Source organism: Rhopalosiphum maidis, chromosome 2 (assembly GCF_003676215.2).
Source record: "Rhopalosiphum maidis isolate BTI-1 chromosome 2, ASM367621v3, whole genome shotgun sequence".
Taxonomy (NCBI): Eukaryota; Metazoa; Arthropoda; class Insecta; order Hemiptera; family Aphididae; genus Rhopalosiphum; species Rhopalosiphum maidis.
This window is the reverse complement of record NC_040878.1, coordinates 7,057,053-7,081,711: the sequence shown is the minus strand read 5'-3', so window position 1 is coordinate 7,081,711 and position 24,659 is coordinate 7,057,053. Positions and strand designations below refer to the sequence as shown.

The 24,659-nt window shown below is 27.4% G+C and overlaps 1 protein-coding gene across 3 annotated transcripts; it reads right to left on the bottom strand.

Moving 5' to 3' along the window:
* Nucleotides 1-653: 653 nt before the first annotated feature.
* Nucleotides 654-15,900, bottom strand: LOC113553879 (acetyl-coenzyme A transporter 1-like). 3 transcript variants are annotated; one of them, XM_026957438.1, is made up of 10 exons: nucleotides 15,608-15,900; nucleotides 11,784-12,153; nucleotides 9,857-9,983; nucleotides 9,587-9,740; nucleotides 8,353-8,507; nucleotides 5,535-5,722; nucleotides 5,192-5,379; nucleotides 4,316-4,439; nucleotides 3,291-3,509; nucleotides 928-1,122 (listed from the first exon to the last, which is right to left on the bottom strand). In XM_026957438.1, exons 2-10 carry the CDS (start codon nucleotides 12,081-12,083, stop codon nucleotides 928-930), a joined length of 1,650 nt encoding a protein of 549 aa, XP_026813239.1. In that variant the 5' UTR covers nucleotides 12,084-12,153; nucleotides 15,608-15,900. The 3 variants fall into 3 exon arrangements, with proteins under 3 accessions (XP_026813241.1, XP_026813239.1, XP_026813240.1); XM_026957439.1 differs by having other exon boundaries at nucleotides 11,784-12,110; XM_026957440.1 differs by lacking the exon at nucleotides 15,608-15,900 and having other exon boundaries at nucleotides 654-1,122; nucleotides 11,784-12,083.
* Between the last annotated feature and the right edge of the window lie 8,759 nt (nucleotides 15,901-24,659).

The window sequence follows — 24,659 nt, the reverse complement described above, 5'->3', positions numbered from 1 at the left end:
CACTCATATTTATAAATAAATATAAAAGAAAATATATATTGAACTTTAATTTTTTTTTATATTGTGTTATTTTAGAGTTTTGTTTTTAAGGTTTGTAAAAATCATACTTTGATTTTTAATTCAGAAAATTACACATGATTTATCAAATGTTGGTTTTATTTTAATTAAAAATGTTAGGCTTAATGTTATATTACATTACTTATGAGTTATAAGTATAAGAATAAATCATATTAATAAGTAATAATAAGTTTTTATACATATATTTCTGCAATAATCTAACAATCATAAATACAATAATTATAATCATTATCTTTTTGGTTGTTTACTCGAACTGTGGATTAAATTATTTCTCTCGTTAAAACTTATTGAATTTAAATATTTTACATTTTTGTTTTTAAAATAAGTATAACAACTAGTAAGGCAATAAATTATCCAGTTATAAAATATTATCTTGGTGAGTTTTTATAACAAAGTCAAAAGTATTTTAAATTACATTTCATAAAGTATTTCACCGATTAAAAATAATAATAAATCTATATTGATAGGGTAATAACTAATAAGTAATAAGCATCACTCAAATATAAGTATAGGTATTTGAAAAATCTTAACAATAGTATTTTATTTTTCATTTAAAACATCCAATTCATGTTTTTATTTTTGTTCAAACTAGGTACTTGCGTTAGTTTATATAATTAAAATCATGTATAACATATAATATAGGTATTTACATAGGAAGATAATTAGTACATACTGTTTAGATTTAATTTTGTACAAAAATTAGTAACATATCTGTCGAACTCTCACCGTGTACGACTAGAGTAGTTCGAGATAAATTTTTCGAAGATTTTTAAAATTATTTAGCGATTGCCGAAATGGTTAGGCCTTAGACTAACAGAATCTGGCAAGTTGCAAGCAACGTCGTGATCATTATTCATGTAGCACGCCGTGAATTAGTCCGTCGTCGTTCACTTGCCAATCGCTCAATTGTCTGGACTGTAAGTTTTCGAGGATTTTTCTCAGGGCCAGGTACCACGCCACACCGGAAATTGTGCAGAATACCACTTCAATAAAGTAACCGTCCACAACGATGACGCAATCGTCACCAGCAAACTTTTCGCAATCCTACGAAAATTTATTTCAGCATATTATAATATAATAATATTACAGGTGTTATATGAATTAAATACAATTTTGATGTTGATACATGTTATATATTATATTCATTTTGGTACTGGTCTTATACTCCTTAAACTATAATTAGCTGAAAGCCGCAATTGATTGAGCCTAATCGATTTTTACCCTCATCCACAAAACATTTGCACCCACTCGTCATAAAGGAACGTAACCGTCCCCTTCAAACGTTTTTTGCGGAGAAAAAAGTTTCCCGGGTTGGACTAAGCCACCGGGACATCGGGATATCTCTGGGTAGGCCGCAATGAAAACGAACCTATAGGGTTTTCTAGTAGGGCCGGTAATAAGCAGTGAGGGGGCCTTTGTTTGAGTAAAATTATATGTGAGCTGAGAGCAGAGGCCGGTTAAAAAATTTCCCGGGCTATTTGTATGAGCTAATCCGACCTTTGTAGTTTTATTTCATCCATACTCGTAACAGTCGTAACGGGTTGCCCAATCGTTTTGTTATTAATCAACTAATATAGGTAACCCGCAAAAACCACAATACTATTAAAATTCCACAGTAGGCGATTGTTTATTTCGCTTAACCCTTATGTCGGGTTTGCATACTAAATGTAATTTTAATTCACAGATTAATATAGTTTATTAGCACTTAGCGTGTTAATACTTAATAATCCATACTTTTAGGCCATTTGCTATGATTATTAGGTCGTATTTAATACCAATTATAATCCACTTAAACAATATTGAATACCTAATCCTAAGATCATCGATTTTGCATCCTGCAGAATTCAAAATATCGTTATCGAATCTTCATTTTTTTTTTTATTAATAATAATGATTTGTAAAATTTAAATTATATGCTTTCGATTTATTGCAGACCCCAAGTTATAAATGTATTTCGTGTATTTATATATATTATGTCACAATGACAAATGAAAAACTTTAAAAATGGAATTATTTTATAATGAATAATTTAGCATATTTTATCAAGTTCGGAAGACGTGCAAGGTGCAACTTTCTTGATTTTAAAATATTGTGATGTATAGTATCATTTAATATGGTTTCCGAGGAAGATGGTAATATTTAAGTCTTTTATTTTGAAAAAAAAAAAATAGCGAAGAAAAAGTATTTTACGTAGTTTGTTATTATCGATCATCTAATACAGTACATGCTATCATTTGTTTTTACTATGAATGGACTTGTGGCATCAAAACGATGAGTTTTATTGATCGATACAATTTTACAAATCTTTTTGCGCTACATACATGTGACGTTAAATGTTTTGATTATTTTATTCATTTGGAATTTTAAACAAATTATTTAATTGAAATAAAACAATCATTATCGATTATTTAATTTTCTGTTTATTTACCGATTTAGATAAATTTAAAATTTAAGATGGTAGATACACTAATTTTGTCACCTATCGTCCCACCATTATGCGGACACATCAGTATACAATATTTATTTATCGCCACGCGCCCATGTCATCAATCGACCGTTCTTCGTAATCTAGACATTTACTGTAATGTAAAAAAAATATCAAATAACAATAATATAACTGTATATTGCTTAGAATTAATTGTTGTATGATCACAATAAATATTTAATAACTAGGCAAACGTAAATAATTAATTAGTAAACCCATATGTGGATTTTCTAATCCTAAATATCTAATTGTATCTAATAACTTGGCTATTGTCAAATATGTAATTAATTTTAATTATGTGATTTTATTTTAAAACTATCAGTCAGTACCTACCTATAAAATATTATAATACAGTGTTATTATTAATCGCTAAAATACATTGTTAGTGATACGTACCACAAAATAAATTTTTAATTTAACTTTAAAATAGGAGTGTATTATGACGCTAAATTATAGCGACAGGACAATCACAAATTGGTAAGGACATTAGATAATAACTAATATGATACCGGTAACATATTTAACTAAGAATTTATTCAATGTCTCACCTTCCTAATGTGTGCATTTAAAGTCATTAGTCTAAGAATCGGATTAATATGCACGAAAAATGTTTTTTGAAAATGTATGTACCAAAAATGGTAAAATATGCTCATAAAAACCATGACTTTTGTTCATGTTAATATGAAAAAAGGGTAGGGCAAAGATTTAGTATTGATTTAGTATTTACTTCATCATTCTCTGTTTTTGAAAGGCACTCGATCTCCCGGTCTGTTGAACACTGTTTGACAGTAAGCAAGCCGAGCAGTCCCAGAAACACAATTCGGGATATAGCCATCCCAAAATACCACACAGTATTCAATAGTGACATGTATGTACCACCGATTCGAGGGTCACTGATTCTTAAAAAGAATGACCTCACGCTAAGGTAAACGGCAACCAACAACACCTGTGGACGTCAACGAAAAGAACAGATTATAATAACATATCTACCATCATATACCTAATACATTAATAAAATAGAAAGCGTAACAACCGAAACTTTTTTTTGAAACACATATTTTATCTCGTACCTATTTTATATTGCAAACAATATTGTCTATGCAAATTAATTATATATCCAATATTGTTAATTGCAATTTATTATAAGCGTGGTGTACATCATTTTGTTCGCTCTAATTTATACTTGTCATGTCGTATCAATTCTTAATATTATTCTCTTGAAATATTGTATTTTATATGTTTTATTGATCTTATATTGTTTAATATCATAATAATTGTTGAGATCAGTACCAAAAGTCTGCAACTACTGGAGATGCTTGAGTACCAAACTACTAAGTTCCTTCAGTTAGGACACACTACCTACGTGGTCTTGGCCAACTATGGTATGATTTTACACAGGTAATATAAATTATTTATTATGATTTAATTTACAATCTACTAGTGTATTTTTAACTGATCCGAATACTGAATAGGTTCTTGATACATATCAAATAAATTATTAAAAAACTATACTTTGATGGGGTTGCATATTATTATTATATACTTTTACCGATAAATATCTAGTTGCAGCACTGCAAATTAAGATATATATGTTATGTTGATAAATAAATAAAAAAAATATAATATACGTTATGCAATATTGGTATGACGTCAATGTATGAGACTATATTTTTAGTGGCGGTACTACTTATACATAAGTTAAGTTAGTGACAAAAAACGATAATAATACATATTATTTTATCATTTATTTACCAGTCTCAAAATACGATGGAGTTCGAAAATCACGAAATAGTAAAACGACCAATCACTGTAATCGCCGCTTATGAAATTCGGCGTATAGTATACAAGGACTCCCGAAGAAATTCCCAACACCAACCTACAAAAAACAATAAAATAACTAACAATAATATTAAGTTATACCTATAGTATGATAAATGTATGATTATGGTATTATATTATAACGATCAATATAGGTAGGGAAAACTATATTATTATGCATAAAAGTGAATGTTTAACTTTTAAATTTTTTACACAAATTAGTTAGGTATGTACTATGTACAGATAGACCTGTCCTGTTCATATGTTATTATTTTAAAATAGTTAATTTTTTTCAAAGGATGAAGTTAACACACGTGGGAAATACGATACACGACGCCACCTTACGAGCATTTTATTTAGATTTTTTATGGCCATAAGCATCCATAATCCTAGTTATTTGGTAGCCGAAAATCCTGGTGACATTTTTGTTGTAAACTGCACATTTATATAATAACACACCTATAACATTAAATAGGTAAGTATATAGCTATACACTCGTATGTATAGGTAGGCGCCTGAATGGCTGAATATCTCATCTAATGTAATAGACTTATCTAGCCAAGAGCTGACAGCCGTCTAGCAGGACGAGTATCGCTTAGTATTGCGAATATACACATATATCGAATATAGAATACAAACTTTTAACTTTAAAGTTTAAAATATATGAGTAAAAGTTTTAAGAGTCTTAAGATAACACACAATTCAAAATATTATTATTTTTATATACATACGTTATTAAATAAATTTTAATACCTTATCGCTTATTATAAGTATACTAAGTATGGATATCAAATTATTATCTAAATTTACCAATATGGCACCGTCTTGTAGAGTATTTTCAACGGTCTCGGGCCAGATGTATATTTAGCAATAAAAATAGGAATGAAAATCTTTATGGGGATCAATGACAGATCAACTAGAGCCATGGCTTCTTTTGCCACGCCGTATTCCATAAATTTTGGATTTGACACGGACGTTCCCATCGAAGAAAACGAGAACTGAAATAATAATAATATTTTACTCATCATCATAAAAACAAATAGGTCGCAAGCGTCTTAGACGATTTACGGAAATAAAAATTAAAAACCATTAAATAAATAATTACTATTGAATATTATTATGCATATTCATCGAGTATTAAAAAATATATTACTTCATATGCCAGCATGACCATGGTAAATATTTTCATCGTCCGGAGGTTTATAATCTTCCATAACAATTTATACATTTGCTTGACGTTGATTTTGCTGATCTTATCGGCCTGATTGCATTTCTCTTTCACGAACACAGCAATAGACGCGGATACCATCGTATATATTATACCCCAAAAGAATAAATATCCTGTAAGCAAATAATTATTGAGCGGCGGCGGTTTTATTATTTAAAGGATGAAAATGCAGGCGATTCTTATATAGTCGTGTAGTTCGGCGGCTAAACATTAAGCCGTCTGGAAAAACCAAATAAAACCATTTCATCAATAGTAAAAAAGACTCTACAAGAAATACGTTCACGTATCATATAGAATTGTAGGACATTTATTTATTTTTTTCAATTTAAAAATCAATGACTATATTCAGCTCATATTGGACATCGGTTTTTAATTAACCACGTCAGAAAAATGCATTTCAAAGTATACTTAAAAATGTGTACAACGCAATATACGAAGACGTATTTATTATATGTTACGACTTTTAAAAATAGACTTTTTCAAATAAAAAGGGAAATAAATAATCAAAATCTGCAGACTTGGTAACTCACGAGCAAGGCTGGGCAAGTTAATGATTTTTTTAACTCAGTTAAGTTAAGTTAATATGCATCAATAAGAAAAAGTTAAAAGTTAATACAATTTTTAGTTAACTCAGTTAAGTTAAAAGTTAATACACAATTTTTTAAACTTTTTATGAAGTTAAAAAAAAGTTATTTTTTTTTATTCGTTAGCGTACTTTACTTCTTATCAACACACAACTAAATTATAGAGCATAGACTATAATGCTTATACTTCATACAACATACAGTATTTCTGTATAGTATGTGTTTTATTTAATTTTTTTTTTGTTTCTAACGAATTGTATTATTATATTATGTTTATTTTATATTATTATCATTGTTACTTGATAGTTTTTATAATTAATTAAATAATATTATCAATATAAAATCATTTGGCTTTTATTATAAAATATTTTCTAATATATACAGAGTGTTCCTTTAGAGTACAGAGTGATTGGAAAAATAACATTTTTAATTAATAAATTCACAATAAAAATATTTTTTGACATGAATACGACTAAAATAGTGAATGTAAAAATAAATAAATAAATTTAACTTATTTCTTAAAATGAAAAATAAATTTAGTAAGTTAATAGTTAAGTTAATAAAAATCCAAACGTAACTAGTTAAGTTAATAAGTTAAAATTAACTTAACTTTTAACTCATTAACTCATTAATGCCCAGGCTTGCTCACGAGGTACGCGAGTTTTTCCATAACTACTTAGTTTATTCTATAAAATAATGTGTGTAGATACCTAAATAATATGTACCTAGTTATTATTGTACAGTGTTACTATATATAAATATATCTATCTATAGAAAGGCACACAGATAATTGATTTTGTTTTAATTTTCTGCCAGTTTCGCACTCTGTATAATATTGCGTATAACTATATTATGTATTTCGTATTACTTATCCGCACTGTGTCCAGCGATAAAATATGACTGACTAAAATCGGCCAATATTGGTCTCGGCGGTAGTGTGTCACGCGGGGGTGCACAGAATTCGCATGTTTCTCGTCGGACAGAGTATATTATTATGTTATACGTGATATACGCATGTACAGAAAGTGCTATTCACACTTTTCCCGAGTACATAGGTACACTGCCACCTACTATATTATGTATTCATGTACCCACGTTCCGTGTTCGGACTATATAATATACTTAAGTTTAAAACGTCAAAATTCATTTGAATATTTAATGGAAATAAAATAATTGTTTATTTACAATTCATGTAAACCGGAAAATACTTAGAAGTAGGTACGTCCTATATTAGATATTAAAGGCTAAGACGTGTTCACATATATTATCACGTGGATTTTTTCGTGAAGAAAATTAATTAGAAACAAAGTTACATGATATGTTAACGGAAGCGGATACTATGAGGCAAAAAAAAAAAAAAATATGTCAATTTATTAAAATTTTTATTGGTCTTTCTAATTGGTGTATTTGGTTGATACACTACTTAAAGAAGCTTATTATAATATTTATGTACCTTGGTAATTTTTTTTATTGTGTTTTAAAATTACGATTTTTACGTATCATGATCATCTTTTTCTATCATGTTTTCTGAGCAATTAAGTTGTTTTTGCCCCTGTTTAAAAAGTTATTTGTATAAACTATACTCCCTGCAATAGTTACCAAGTGCTTGTGTTTGTTCAACAGAAAGTTGAAAATTGCTATATGAAAATTATTATAGCTTTGCATTCAATATATACATGTATACATGTACATATATTTTTTTTATATTATTTACATTTTAATATGCGTTAGTGGAGATTGTAAATAATAAATGTTAATATTTGCATAAGAGAAATTTCGTTCGTCAGTATTATGAACTGATTTTTCCTAGTATACCAAAAATTAAATATTCTCTATACATATAAAAAATTGTGACTAAGCTGAAAATCTGTTCTCGTGCAAAGGATTATCTAGAATACTAATGAGTATTCAGTCGCAAACATTGCTTGGATCAATACTATAAATCGTTAATGTTTATTTTTTTAAGCCACAAAACAATAAATTGAGGACATGATCTTATAAATGTCGAATGAATAGGTTTTCCATTCTATAAACCATTTAATGTTCTTAAACCATAAGCTTGGCATATGCATGCCATAAATAGTATTATGACCTACTATACGATTTTAATACGATTGCATTTAATTTATGGGGTAATATTTCACGTAAGAACGGCTTACCCTCCATCGAAATTATGCCACCTTTTTGGGCTGTAAAACGTAGCCACTTGTTGCAAAATTCCTCGGACTCCAACAATATGAACAATACGTAACCGAACGCTACTCCCAATGCTTGGCCGGATGTATTGCATGTTGATGCGTATCCTAAGTTCTCCCTGCAAGGTCAGAGATAAAAACAATACGATATTTGAATAGTCAAACTAAAAACGCTGTAATATCATAGCTTATAAGCAGTCGTCCTAATCGCACATTTTCTAAAAAAAAAGCCGTTCAATGCCCTATATACACTATGTGTAATATCAATAACACATCTATCTAAAATCACATACCAGTTAATCATAAGCAATGAAATTGATTTAATAGAACATTTGTTAACACTATATAATGTACGTGTATTCTAATCTAAGCGTTATCTACTAAATATACTTTATTTTATCTTATTACATATTGAATTATATTTAATTAATTACTATTAAAATTATAAGATCATATGTGTTTAATTATTTTTATGACGAATTGCTAAATAGCAATTAAGAATAAAAAATATTTGATTTCTATGACTGTCAATCAAATGTGTGTAATGGTATTAAATTATCGACCTTCCAAATTTTCTTTATAAATAATAGAAAAAATATGTGCGTTATTGAATGGTCTAAAATGTGCGGTTATTAATGCTAAGTACATACTCGTATGGTTTTGAACGACGGCATACCATTAATAATATTATTTGGTTTAAATTATTTAATATAATGCATGTACATATATTTATATATAATTTATATATTCTGTATTTTAAAGAATTATTAATCAACGAAATATAATAAAAAAATATCTACACAATAATAACACAAGGGGTTAAGTTACCCGATGCTGATCTCCTTTGTTTACCCGCGTATTAGCCATGCGATCGAATAGATATGCAAACATGAACATTGAACGACCTAAGCGTGTTTAATGTGTGTGTTATATTAATATTGTGTGTTTTGTGCTGTAGAAACACGGGGAAACTCACCCGTATTTCTCGGCCTCTCGGGTGTAAATACCTATTTCATAAATCGTAAATGTATTAAAATCGTGATTTAAATAATTAAGTGTTCGTATGTAACGTATATCGCTCGAGGCGGAGTGTGGGAGCCGCGGCCCCATTGCCCCTCACGCGGGTTGGTCATGCCAGCGTATTTCAGTTGTTATAAAAATAGATTACAATACGAATTAAAATGTATTATGTGCATACTTTCTCAACAGAGTGAGCGTCCATCCGTCTACGGCGATGTCGTTAGTGGCGGCCAAAACGTTCAAAAAAAAGAACGCGCACGTCAACGTGGTCATACGCGTTTCGTTTTCCATCAACCACTTTATGTTCGGCGCTACGAATATCAGCAACAGTCCTGCGAGCGAAATACACATTATTTAGACAATTATCTAGAAACTTCAACTCGTCTAGTCGTTGTCTTGTAGGCTGTACAACAGGTGTGTACAGGTAATTTCAACGTAATAATTATACCTATACACAATTCCACGGGGACCAGCCACGTCTTCCGTTTGCCCACCCGGTGCGAGTACATGACGTCCACCAACGGAGCCCACAATAGTTTTAAACTCCATGGTATATCGACTACACCGAACTTTGCCTGAATAGGAAATAAAAATTGCATTTGTTGGTATCAGTCGTCGTGTTTAGCGACAATCGTATTCGTAGATAATTTTATTTAGTAGATGGCAGACGTCAGTGAAACTTATAACGCGTTTACATCAAAACAAACCGCAATATTTTAACTGCAGTCTGCTAATAAATTGGTTATACATGATATTATTATATAAATATCACTGGCGAATAGCGATAGAAGCACATTTCAGACAAGAAGAAATATATTGTTTTATATATTATTATAAAAATAAACCGATATTATCTGTAATGTGCATACAAATAATATGTCACAGTAAAAGTACATCTTTCGTATACGAATACCGGATTAGTATAGGTTTTATCAGTAAAACCTTGAATTCAACCGACTAATACTGTGGTAAATGTCAGAATTTCGGATTTTTATTAATTGATCTTGGTAAATTTTAAGAGGGGGAGATATGTTTACCCAAAACAGAGCACTTTAGGGCATAAATCCATATACAATGTTTGAGCGTAGTATTTCTTTTCATAATAGCACGTTTGGGCCTATATATTTTTTACATTTAGGTACCTATTAGTATATTATATACTAAATCTGAGCCTATTAGAAGACCCACGAACACAGAAGACACTACGAGGAAGTTGGCTCAATAGTCCTCCAAAAATATTTAATTTTTTTTTTTAAATGTCCTGATTTAATTTTATATATAACTCGTTTATTTTTTATTGATATTTTATATATCATGATCTTTTCTATCAATTAATTTTTTTTTTTACCGCAAACCGTGGTCCTAATTTTTTTAAGTAGCTTAATATTTTTTTTTTTTAACTTCCAGATAACTTTTTTAAACTGCTCCCAAACGGGTAATGTTCATTTTAAGATATTAAACAAATTAATTCGGCCAACACAACAAATGATCAACTATACTGCAGTTTTAGTTTTCTTAAACGTGAATTAAATGGTAAATATTAAAATAAACTATTTATAAATATTAAATGAAGTCCAAAATATATACAAATAAGTATGTTAAAAACAAAACATCTAAATCAAATGCGTTCAAGTGAAATCAGTATTAGAATTTTGTTCTTATTTTTTTTTTACATTATAATAAAACATAAATGATTTGAAAAAACATAAAAATAATATTATTTAAATAAAATTTAATGATGTTACATTTAAAGATTTGCTTAAATTATTCATTATTTGGTATAATCGATAGATAAATTTAACACCATTTTTTAGTTTTTAACGTTCTATGAATAATTTTTTTAAATTAAAAATGTCAATATGGAAATGATAATAATTAAAATATAAACATATATAATGAAAATATAAAATTGTTACAATATATCTATAGTATTATTTATTAGTATATGGCCGACTACCGTGGCATCAAGAACTTTAAAATTCAAATTCAAAAAAAATACATAATTAAACATTGTTGTTAAATATACCATTATATTCATCAATAGTACAAAATTAAATTTTTTCCAACATTAAAGCATAATTTTTATATTTGCATAAATGTTAATACTTTGAATTTTTTCCATAACAGGTTGTTTATCCCGATACTCACATTATGTTTGTAAAATAAATAAAGCCTGCAGAACTATAATTAATCACTGGGGGTTTGAATGAATTATATTATATTAAAATTTACCAAGATAAATCGGTAAGAAACCGAAATCCTGACACTTACCGGTGGTTATCATTAAACTCTAGATTTTATCGGTTAAATTTAGATTTTTCAGTGTTCATACTCATATCGCAAAATGTATGTAATACGTATACAATCAAACATACTTGTTGAACGTACGACACTTTCATGTTCTGCATGTACGTCCTAATGGCGAATGAAATTCCTACCGGTACACCTTGTAACATGTATAGTAGTACAAGCAAAGCCACATTGAGCCTGTCGCCCTTTAGGTTGGGTCTGATGTCTTTTTGTACTTCGGACGACGGTAAGTTGTCGTCGCTACACCGCTCATGGTTGATGACATGTGCAATCACTTCGTCTTTTCCGTTTTCTGTAATCGATTTCGCGATAACGTCGTTCACACCTTGGTAGGCAGACTCTAAGTCGACCAATTCCACGTCCATCGATCGTTCTCAAGTTGTTATTAATAACTATACGTATATTATTTTGATTGTTAAAACATAGATAGATAACCTATTTCAACATAATATATAATTATTTGGATAAAATAATAATAAATAAGAATAAGGACTAAAAAACTTAACTGTATAATAAAAACTCGTAAATATTATGTCAATTTTTTTTTTTAAATTTATAAACAGACTTTAATAATCATTTTTTTAAAAATATTTTTAATTTCAAATGTGTATGAAAAAACACTATTTTTAATTAATATAATTAATATTTTAAGATGAATGCCTACTAAAATATCAATTGTATTTTTGTAATTATTATTATTTGTATTAGCGTTAATCTACGTTTGGCTATGCGTATCTTATCCGTTGAAATTCGATTTACCACTCAGTGACTGCCCTAAGCTCTTCATCAAACTCTAGTGCGCACAAAACGCTTATTCGTATTACATACGCTACCTATTATGTTTGTGCACAGTACATATATAAAAGTATAATTAATTATATACACAGATTGTTTGAACCGAACGTGAGACTTATTATATTTTACGTGTTTATCGAGTGCCGCAGTTCTTCTAACAGAAGCTCGTACCTTATCATTAAACATTAAAATCGAACACACAGACCGATCACTTACCCGATCGTCCTTTTTATGAGTTTAATAACGGTCGATCAATATTGCAGGTTATTTTTTTATTTCATAGGGGAGCAGAGACAATTTGATTTAACAGTTTTTTTTATGAAATATATTGTTCAAAGCAGTTTTTTACATACCTAAAATGTTCAGTAAATTGAATATCAAATGTTTTTTTAGTTTGTAATTCGACAAATTTTAAAGAATATGTTTATCTGTATCATTATAATATTCTATTTTTAATAACGTGATCAGCGATTTACCATAGTCGTTTCTGTGTTATATTTTACACATCTATATATTTTATTATTTTTCATTGCGAATAAATAATTTTCAATACACACACATTTATATGAATAGTCTTCAAATTTAACACTACCATTGAATTTCTTTTGTTTTAGTTTATACAATATAATACACAGAGACAAAGCAGTACAATTTAAGAACAATGAATGTATATCTTAATATTATACATTATAATAATATTTAACAGGATTTGTACTATACATTTCAAGAAAAAAGCAATTAACAATTAGTTTCACGTTGATGATGAAACTTTGTTTTTAATTAGTTATTTACTTATTGTTATATGGAAAAAGTGATACTTATAATAATTAGAAATTATTAATAATATATTTTTGAAAAATGCCTACATTTCAGTTTCGATTTAGACGTTGCGATTGATTTACCATTAGTAAAAGGTATTTTTAAAGTTTCTAACAATAGTATAGAATGAAATCTACGATAAGCTAATTTGAATTTGTCAACTACTTTTCGTAGTTTCGCACTTTTCTATTTTAGTTAGAAAAGAATAATTTATTTATTGATGTGTTCTGTAATGTATACCTATTATAAAATATACAAGAAAAAAATATATTAATTGAATTATTTATCAAGATATTTTTGAGTATTTACTCTATGTTGTATTTTTTCGTTATTTTTTTTTAAAGAACGATTATAAATGAATGATTTAAAAAGTTCTATTTTAATGAAATAAATTTAAGTTTTGATTCTGCATTGCATTTTTATACAATTTTGTTGTAATATTCAAAACTTTTGCGTAGCTGTTACTACGTATATTTGAATATCCATAAATTCTACCTCGATGAATAATTTATTCATTCAACGTATTATTAATATTTAGCGTGTGAAACTTTATGTCTATGAGAACTCCACAGTGTGTGTGCTGAATGTTTTGCCGATTTCTTATAGGCTTACCGAAAAATCAAAACTGAATTCATGTATTCTTAAACGTTCTTTTAGCTGACATTTAAAAATAAATTTCGTTAATTTTATTAGGTATAATAATTTTTTTTGAATGATTTGCTTTTAAATATTATAGAAGCGGAGTAATTAAATCTATTGATTTTAAGATATATTCGACAAATCGATTTTACTTTTTTGGTGTATCTCATAAACGAGATATTTTAAAATTAAAAAAAGTGTATAAACCGTTATTTTCTATTTACGATAATATTTTCAAAATATTTTGACTTCTTTTGAGCTATTTATAGCCATGGTAAATTTTAAATTATTTTTAGATTTTTTTCTATAAATGTCGATTTAAAATATTATTTTCCTGGTAGAAAAGATTAATAATTTAACACATAACTCCTCATAAGTTGTTTATTTTTCAATTACAAAATATTGATAATCTATAGTCATGATATTTCTTTGTAAACGTTAAGTAAATTTTAAAAAAATTCATAAAAATCTCAAAAATTAGTTAATTATATATAGTATTTAAAAATACTTACATAAAAATGTTTGTGTTTATACCTAATTTTTAAAAACTTGATGTAAGGTTTATTTTAAAATCTATATTTGAAGAAAAATTTCTACTAGAAAGCCAAATCAATTTTTTTATGACTATTTCAAGTTCAAATGTTTATGATATTAGATATTCATATAAAAAAAGTTATTTTTTCTCAAACAATTTCTGATGTTTTATTGTATTTATTTTTATTTTTTAGGTCTATATTCGTAAATGAAAACAAAGAACTAGTGAATCATTTAATTAATTTATTAATTGACAGCAAATGTTCAAATTAGGGCCAAGTTTTCGTATTTAATAGATTTTCTTTGTACAGAATTTTAAAATTCACATGTTTATTGTCCTTGGCAGTTGAAAGTTGAACGATTGACTGCACCACAATACACAATTGATGTATTATAGGAACAAATGCTATTCAAAATATAACGGACACGTTAAACAGTCTTGAGTTTTCCTTTTGGACAGAAAAGTGATTTGCGGACGATACGCATGAATACATTTTTGGCCGGTTACTATGCAAGTGAAGTACGTAAACAATTCGTTTGCCAAGTCCGCCCCGATCTTGGTAATGATTTATAAATTATAACAAAACACAAAATGTCTTGAACAAGTTGAAAACAACGAAAGCGTTTATTTTGTGTCAATATGGGTGGAACTACGAGGGACGTATTATATTGTTAGTCCTTAAACATACAAAACGTTGTGTCAAAAAATAACACGTTTTAACGTTCATTTAAAAGATATTTACGAAGATAATTTGATGTGAAAGGTATATTATTTGTTGTTAGAAACCAGTCACACCAACTACATTATAGTAACAATTTTAATTTGCTTAATAGTTTTTTTTATCTTAATAATAATAATTTATTTTACTTACCAATAAAGTTAATCTTTCATTCGTAGTATTTTCAAACCAAAATTGGAATTTTTAACGATAAAGAATTATTGTTAATAAATAATCATTCGACAAAGATCAAACAAAAATCTGTATATATTATTCTTATTCATTTAAATGTAATACATTATTTACAATAATTATTATTACTTGAACCAAACTGTTACTGTTAAATTTATTAAATGAATGGTATAATGAAATATAATATTTACCTGTAAGTATAGTGTGTAAAGTGGTATAAGTTATATAGCTTTTAGCTTTTTTTTTACCAACAGTTAATGCATATCTACATATTGTCTAGTAGTCTTGTAATGTATGATAATTATACGATTTTATTCACCAACAATTCAAAGAGCCGTTAAGATGATACTTATTTTATCACTGCAGTTATGAAATCGGTATGTTATATTAAACAGAACAAATAGAAACCGAAAATGTTTAAAAAAATGTTTAAAATTTAATATTATTAACTATTGTGCAACGAACATTGGTGATATTTCGATACTTGACGTCAACTGTAAAGCAACGGAAATTAACATGATATTTCTATTTGTTATTCCTATCTATGATTTAAATTTAAAATGTTATCAGCTATTACAGTGTATAAATCGTACACCAGGGGTGTCCAACCTTTTGTAAAGACTAGGCCCCATCGTGCGAGTAGAAGTTGTCGTGGATCACATACATTTTAATCATAAAAGATTATTCAATTAAAATAGTTTTTTTCTCATAATATAATATACATTTAATTTAAGTGAGGGGTGCATGAAAAACTATCGCGGATCGCGGGTAGGACGCCTCGTACACAATAAGAATAAGTTTTTGTTTTATATTTTGGATGCAGTAACTAAGTTGGGCGGGGTAATTAAGTTATTGAATAAGTAATTATTATTATCTTTAATTCTGATTAATCTATTTTCGAAACTCAATAGTTGTATATTATAATGACTACGCTTTCTGTAATTAAAATAGAAAAAAAAACATAATAACAATTATTTCGATACAGAGTAATAGACGCGTTTGTAATAAATGGACGAGTAACTATAATAATCGTGTTATAATTACCACGCATATCACATAATTGTAAGCGATATGATGTGTCACAAACCACAACCCATAGGCTAGTCATAGCTTTCGAAAATGTATACGAATCTGTAACAATATTATGATTAAAGCAAGATAACTAGTATAATTAATACTAGTTGGACACGAACATAAACTTTTGTATGCGGTCAGAAGTAGTCATATATGCAGTGCGAGTGCTAAAAATTAAACATTTATATTACTACATATGTCGAATCATATTATTATATTATCAACGTATTAGAAGTCTTTATTTTGTCACATATATACAAATTATATCAATGGAAATATATGATGGAACACTCTCAATAAAATATTTCAATGAAATCATGAAAAAAAAATAAATATTTTTATTTATACATAATATCCTTTATCGATGATTATTGATTAGTATTGATTAGTGGCTACACATAGCAAACATAACGAGCGGTTTATTTACTTTGATAACAGTAGTTCGGATAAGTTAATCAATTATTAGGTTTTCATTTATCAAAATTCTAATTTTAATTCTGATTCCGATTATAATCTGCATGTGTAACACTATGATTGTATAACTAATCTGATGACAGAGTGTTTAAATTGATTTTGGATAAAATCAACTAAATCGTTGTACATCGAAAAATAAAGGATGGAGAATTATCAAACGTATCAACCAAATATTAATTGGAGACATTGTAGTACACTATTTAAAAACTATTAAACTAGATATAAATATATGTATGAAATATATCCTAATAATTTCGGTGTTTCGGTGTTTGACGTTCGTTTAAAAGTGATTTTCTATGAATAAAAATATTTTATAGTGTTAATTTTTTAATTGACTTTTTATGTAATCTATAAAATGTCATTTTTTATATTTTAAGTGCTTTTTTTTTATTTATATTGCCATAAAATCGGAACCTTAGTTATCACTTGACAGTTATCAATTAGGTCTCTATTATTATTCATTATTGTATTATTATTTTTTGGCATTAGTATTTGTATACATGTATTTCACTATTTCAATAGGTATTAAGTATTTGTAATTGTATTCTTGGTTAGTAATAAGTAATTACCAATTACCCACACGAATAATACTAAATCATAACTAATACCACCACTATAGAATTATAATACTGTAAATATTCACTCTATATAATAAATATATGATATAATATTATAATATTTGAAATAATTATTTTATCAAACAATTATTTAACTATTAAGAAGCAAATAGTAAATGGCAGATATAAAATACCAAACACTCTTTATTTTAGATTTAAATGATGTAATGACTAATGGTGTTAATCTATTTTTATTTTTCACGTAATAGAAATACATATTTCGAAAAAATAAAATTTTAAAACTTAATTTATATATAAACACATGTCACATATTATACAATAAATACTTTTTTATATATTTAAAAAAAAATCTGTGATAATGACTAGTGGTTTTATCATAAATTGTATTATTGATCTCAAACGAATAATGATGTATATTTAATAATAATCTTCAGAAATGATCGTTTTGTAGTTAGGTCTATGTAAGTTTTTGTTTGTTTATTAATTGTTATCTTAACAAACATATTGTCAACTTCATAAGAATTACCTACTTAAGTTAGCTGGCAATAATATTTTCTTCAGCAGTGGACATCAAATTATTTAGTTTCTTAACAACGTTATTATTTTTTTTAATTGTGTTAATTTCATTAGAAGCTGTAAATGAATTAAAACTTGTTTAATTTTGAATTTTTCAAAATCCACGTATTAATCAGTAAAACTGAAATAATTAGTAAACAAATCTACAAATAAAAATAATTATTGTTATTTCGTTTTGCATACTCTATAATGAGATAAATACGTGTAGTGTATTGCATTTTAAAATAATAATAATTATATATCATATTAAAAAAATATATATATATCTTTAGGTTTGTACATTTCTTTAAATATTGTTTTAATGTTTTGTAAATTTCGACTAACTCTAAATACTTACCGAAAGTGTCAGTAGATATAATATAATATTCATACAATAAATATAAACTATTGTCTGAAACTATAATTTTATCCGCACCACTAGGAATATTATTTATGTATTTATATATTATAATAAATTATTCTATTTTCTATTTTTGTTTTCATAAATATGTATCCCTAGATTTAATATATGCGAGTGTTTGTAAATGAAAAAAATGGATACAAATATAGAAAGAGTGGAATGAAATAAAAACGAAAATATAATTTGCTTTTTACCACAACATAATATATACCAAAAGTCATAAGTATAGCGTTTTACATTACTACGGAGAAAAACCTATTTATGCGGGTAAAAATTGTAAATGGAATATGTTATTTACTTCTGGATATTTAGGTACGTCTAAATATGACTTAACTTACCTTTGTCGGTTTCATTCAAATACATATCATGACATTCGCAAATCGAGCAGTGTATACTGTGCTTTAGTTGTGTGTAAAAAATATCATTAGAAACTCCGTAGTCCGTTACCAATTCAGTATGTTTAACACCTCGCTGGAGACAAAAGTCATTTGAATAGAATATACAATAGTAAACAGACTATTAATTGTTGGTTTATTTTAGATAATAATAGTACATTATTTTCGTATAATTAAAATGTTTAACAATAATGATAAAAATGAGAACAATTTAAGTTTTGTGTTAAGAGTATTGATCAATCAGCAAAGTGTATCGAATAATATAAACATAATATTATTAACATCATAATAATGTATTACATATTATTTAATCAACGCGTAACACCGGAAGTAGTCCCCGGCGAAGGAAATTATAAAAAGATTGTCAATGACGACACCGTTCGTCGTCGGGTTAGTTGAATTTGAGCCCCACTTTAGCGATTAACAACACAAAATGACATGAAAATTATTAGCCACGCGCATTATACAATATCTATATGCATCGGATCAGTTGGGTGGTTAATAATCTAAAAGTGGTATATTTTACTCGCCCAAAACGAAATTGGTGGGTAAGGAGATATGCATAACGCATTACCTAAATGTATGGGTAGGTAGAAACGACCAACGAGTACGGTCCCATAGTTGTCGGTTGCAGTTGAACCGCAAAGCTACTAATATACGTCTATATCATGTATCTTTATTAGAACATAATATGATTATATTATTTAGTAGGAACGCACGAAACGAGCGTATCAAATGCGTACGGTCGCCAAACGAAAATCCAGTGGTCCGAGGACTAAATCGGTGTGGACGTGTTGAATTCAATGTGTAATTTATTTTTAGAGCCGTCGTATGTAATAATGTATCGTCAAATAATATTTTCATATGACGTATAATAATAATAATAATAATAATATTCATAAATGCGTACAGTGTACACCTATAGTGTACGTTATAATATTATAATATGATTATAAAATATAAATAGAAACAAATCGATATCACAATAAGTACTTATAAGTAAGAATCATTATTTTAAAAATTTTTTTAATTGACAGATAAATAGTGGTCAAAATGCTGATGGTAATATACATATATGTATACATACATAATACACATTATTATATTATATTACATACATACAAATATATATATTAATATATAATCGAATAGTGCAGCTTTTAAGGATCACTTAACGTTTATAGCTTAGATATACACACATATACGTCTACGTAGAAAGTACAAGAGTAGCATTATAAAAAAATAAGTTTATTTTTATATTAATATTCTATATAAATTCATGCCAGGCGTAGCATTGAGAAATTCGCCGTAAATGTGAAATATGTGGGATATTGTAAGGAACAGAAGAACGCTCACGAAAAGTTTTTCTTCTCATTGATTTTTTCCGCGATACCACCCGCATATGTCTGCTCGACCGGAATTATATCCTAAAAAAACTTCCTTGGATAAACCAAACAGAGTTCTAAGGATATTCGATTGTAGGAACCGTCGACAAATGCGAGACACAAAATATATCGGTAGTAGGAGAAAACGGTTTTTCGTATTACCTGGTAGGTGGTGTGTACGGCCCGTATTGAATATAAAAGTGTACCTAGAATATTATTGAAATAAAACTATTTTTAAGAATACAATATAATACATAATATGTTAAAAAAAAAAAAAAATAATAAAAGTTTTTTTTTGTAAAATAAATAACATTATGTTAATACTATAATATTTAATATTATAGTAGTACTTTGTCGGTCGTCTGATGTGTTTTTATAATAGCGTGGCAAACGGTTCTGCACGCAGTTACTGAAGTCCGCTATCACAAGCAGCATAAACTATAAAAAACTAAAAGTACTGCAGGATGTTTAGCTCAATATTTAAAAAATGTAAAAAGCATCTATCGAAAACGTTCTTGTAATACAACTTTAAAGTGGGTACCTATAGTTTTCTCACAGACACATCCGGTGCTTGTATAGTGTTCCGTATTTTTAGTTTTTGTAATTTTGTATTTTACACACACAATAAAAATATATCTCAAACATCGAATGTACTGGATAAAATAATGCATATTCTATGTAAGTAGGTACCTACATATAGGACATGACATCGGTTTGAGGCGGTTGAAATATGTTCGTAGCGTTTGGATAATAAACAATTCATATACCATCTCTAATCGTCGAATGCGTAGCCGCATAGATATATATTCTATATAATATATTAACGTGACATAATGTTTGTAGGTATACCGTCTACGTACGGATAAAAATAAATAATTTGTCTAATTAATAAAACCATTCATTGGAGTTTCAAATTCATAGTAAATATAGTCGAACAATTTTTTACAAGCGTTAGAAAAAATAAATATAATCTATACATCGTTATGTACTATTGTACTATAAATATCATGCATTTCCGTATGAATCGATCGTCTAAAACGCGTGCTAGTACCAGAATAAGGTATGCCGGAGAATAAATTTATAATAATGCACCGACCTATAATACGCGAGTTCACGACAAGATCGTGAGAGGGCGAAATGTTAGTAAAAAAAAAATAAAGAAGAAAAATATATAATCGCGGGCTTGTCGCGAGAGTAATGGATTCGTTGCAAAGTCAGACGGTGACGACGACGACGACGTCGACACGTGTCTCAAATATTTTGGAACTAGATCAAAAAACGGAGAAAAACAAACATAGAAAATCCAAGTCAAAACCCCAAAATTGCAGTTTTGGGCGTTTGAATGCATGATACGTGTCCCGAATATATAAAATAAACTTTTCGAGTCGGTTTTTGATTACCGTACGTATACCTATAATACAATATTATATATACGCATGGGGAAACCTTTAAAATACTTTCCGACAAACGAGTACTAAATATTTTTTTAGAATTTTCGCTTAAATTTTTCGTGCTCATTTTAGTGAACACGTGGGCCTGTGTACCGACCGTCATGAAATACAGAGATACAAAGGCCCTGCGTGTGCTAAACATTATTATCATTATCATTATTATAAACAATAGCAATAATAATACAATAGTTAACTAATAATCCAATAATATTAGGTCCTTGTGACGTAACAACATTAAGTTAAGAAAAAAAATAAATAACGGCAACTTTACCATTCGAATAAAATCTATGATACCTATTATATTATAAGAGTTTACAAGTAGGTAGTTTGCTGTTTTGTTAACTATCTATAAAGTTTCTGAATCATCACCATAACAATTTAATTTTGCAAACTTCTATACGGTTTTATAGGGTTAATCCAATTAATCCCACGTGAAATTCAGCCTCGTATTTTAAAAGTATTTGTAAAACTAGGACCGTAAAAGGTTCAATGCAAAACATAATATAGGTAGTCGAACATTCCAAAAATACCAGACGTAAAATTAATAAACTTATACGTACGACAAAAGGTTTTGTTGACAGCTTCTAAATTTTAAAATTAACGTTTTAATAAACCACTTATGGTTTAACTAAGCACCTATATCTAATACAAAAAAATAGTAATGTATATTTACGTGGTACATTTTTAAGTAGGTAGAAAAAATATACTTAGTAATTGGTATACTATATTAGTATTTAACAATATTTAAATATTATTTTTAAAGTGTTGAAGAATATTGTTTAATTTTTTTAATAATATAAATAATTAATACCAATATTATGAATAAACGTTTTAAAATTAATAGTATACTACAAGTAGTGTAGGTACAATATTTAAAATTAACTGACTTTTTAGAATTTTGAAATATGAATAAAAGGATAACAATTTTTTTTAAAGATATATTTCTGCTAAATAATTTGTCTCATTATATATGTTTTATACTTCTCATTCATTATTAATATCAATGATTTATAAGGTATTCGCCACGCTTGGTTTTTAAATTTAGTATAAAATCGTGTGAAGAATATATTATACCTTATGGTAACCTAACCTCGTTGCATTGGTGTATACGTAAGTTTGTCTTAATATTTGATAAAATTGTACATTTTCAGATGGAAATTTTCATATATTTTGTGGTATATTTATGATCACTTATCAATTAAAGTTGAAAGTATGCACTTTTTTAATTTTCAATCGATATAAAATTATTTCCTGATTTTTAAAAAAGATGGAAAAATGAAATGAACGGTTTATGGATGGATTTGTTATACTGTCTGTATGCGTTATAAATGGACATTGTGATTAGTTGTATGATCTATTAAATATCTTTTATTTTATCTTCCTCTGACTTGATGTATGTAGAACTTTTTTTTTGATAATTAAATAATTGTACTGCCAGAATGTTATTATAAAATATAAAATAAAAATATCACGTGTTCTACGGAAAATTAATTAAATACAGATGTTCAAAAGAAATGTGAACATAAATTTTAAATTAGAAATAAAGAACTAAAAATTAAAAAAAATCCCACGCAGGCTGCAAGTGAAAGGATATGAAAAATTGATCGAAACTCCCCTATACAGTATACATAATACATTTAAATCAGAATTTAGGACGAGCTCTTATAGATATTGAAATGAAAAAAACAATCGATGAGTTATTGAACACAGCATGTACAATGGTATTATTCAATGGTTTGGAAAATAATCGAATTTTTGATGATCTAAAATTGATTATATTAGTGCATTATTGTATAGTAAACAACGAAATTATATGTCCAATATTGTCTAAACGACGATCAATCAAAAATTACGTAGTTATTAAGTATGGACATTTGACATTGCCTTTTTTAAAAAATATTTTAGTGTTTACCATTCCAAAAAAGGGCTCAATCATTAAACAAATAATTGACGATTGATAATATAAAACATAAGTCAAATTAAAACAAAATGATTTTCTTATCAAACTCAACCACAGAATTAATTGTTATAATGCGATATTGAGTTATATAACTTATAATATATTATTCGATCTATAATATGTAGATAATAATAATATTTTATTGAATATAATTTCGTTGATATAAAATGAGAGAAGAATAATGGGGAAAAGTCGTTTTGTACTTTTTATTTTTTCCATATGAAAATGAATAAGATAAAATATCGATCCTATACAGTATATAATTATTATTATTGGTCCTATATTTATACATTAATAATGCATTATTTAATAATCAGATTACTAAGTTCGTCGGGGGAAAGCTATTAATAAAATAGTTTTTTAAATGTCTAAGTTCATAATAACGTATAATTTCAGTATGAAGAGATTTTATAGAAAATACAATTCTTCAATTGTATTTTAAATAAAAATTGCTTCCTGTGAACAATGAAAATTTTTTGTGTCTAAAATATATATATATATTGTTGAATGATATTAGATTGTCTTTCGAGCCAAAAAATTTAAATAAAACTGGAAGTGTGAGACAATTAGAAGACTTAACATACTAAGTTAATACGAATTTATACATTTTAAAGCATAATGACAAATATTTACAACGAATATAGCAATATTTTAATGACGTTTATTATATTAAATTGAGGTTTTAAAAGTAATTTGTATTTTTAAAGGAGTACTTTTGATTGTATTTACCTTATAATTTAATTGGAGCCGATAACTCGTACAATTTCATTGAATTCCGGCATGGTAAAAAAACGTAAAATAAAATTATGGTGTTCCGAGGAATCTGAGGAATTATCAGTGCGAAATGTGTAAGTATGTAAATTAGTCTGCTTAAAATTTGAACGATAAAATAATAAAAACTATAAACAAGGGATTTTTAGTTTGGACATTTCACATAAAATTCAAAAATG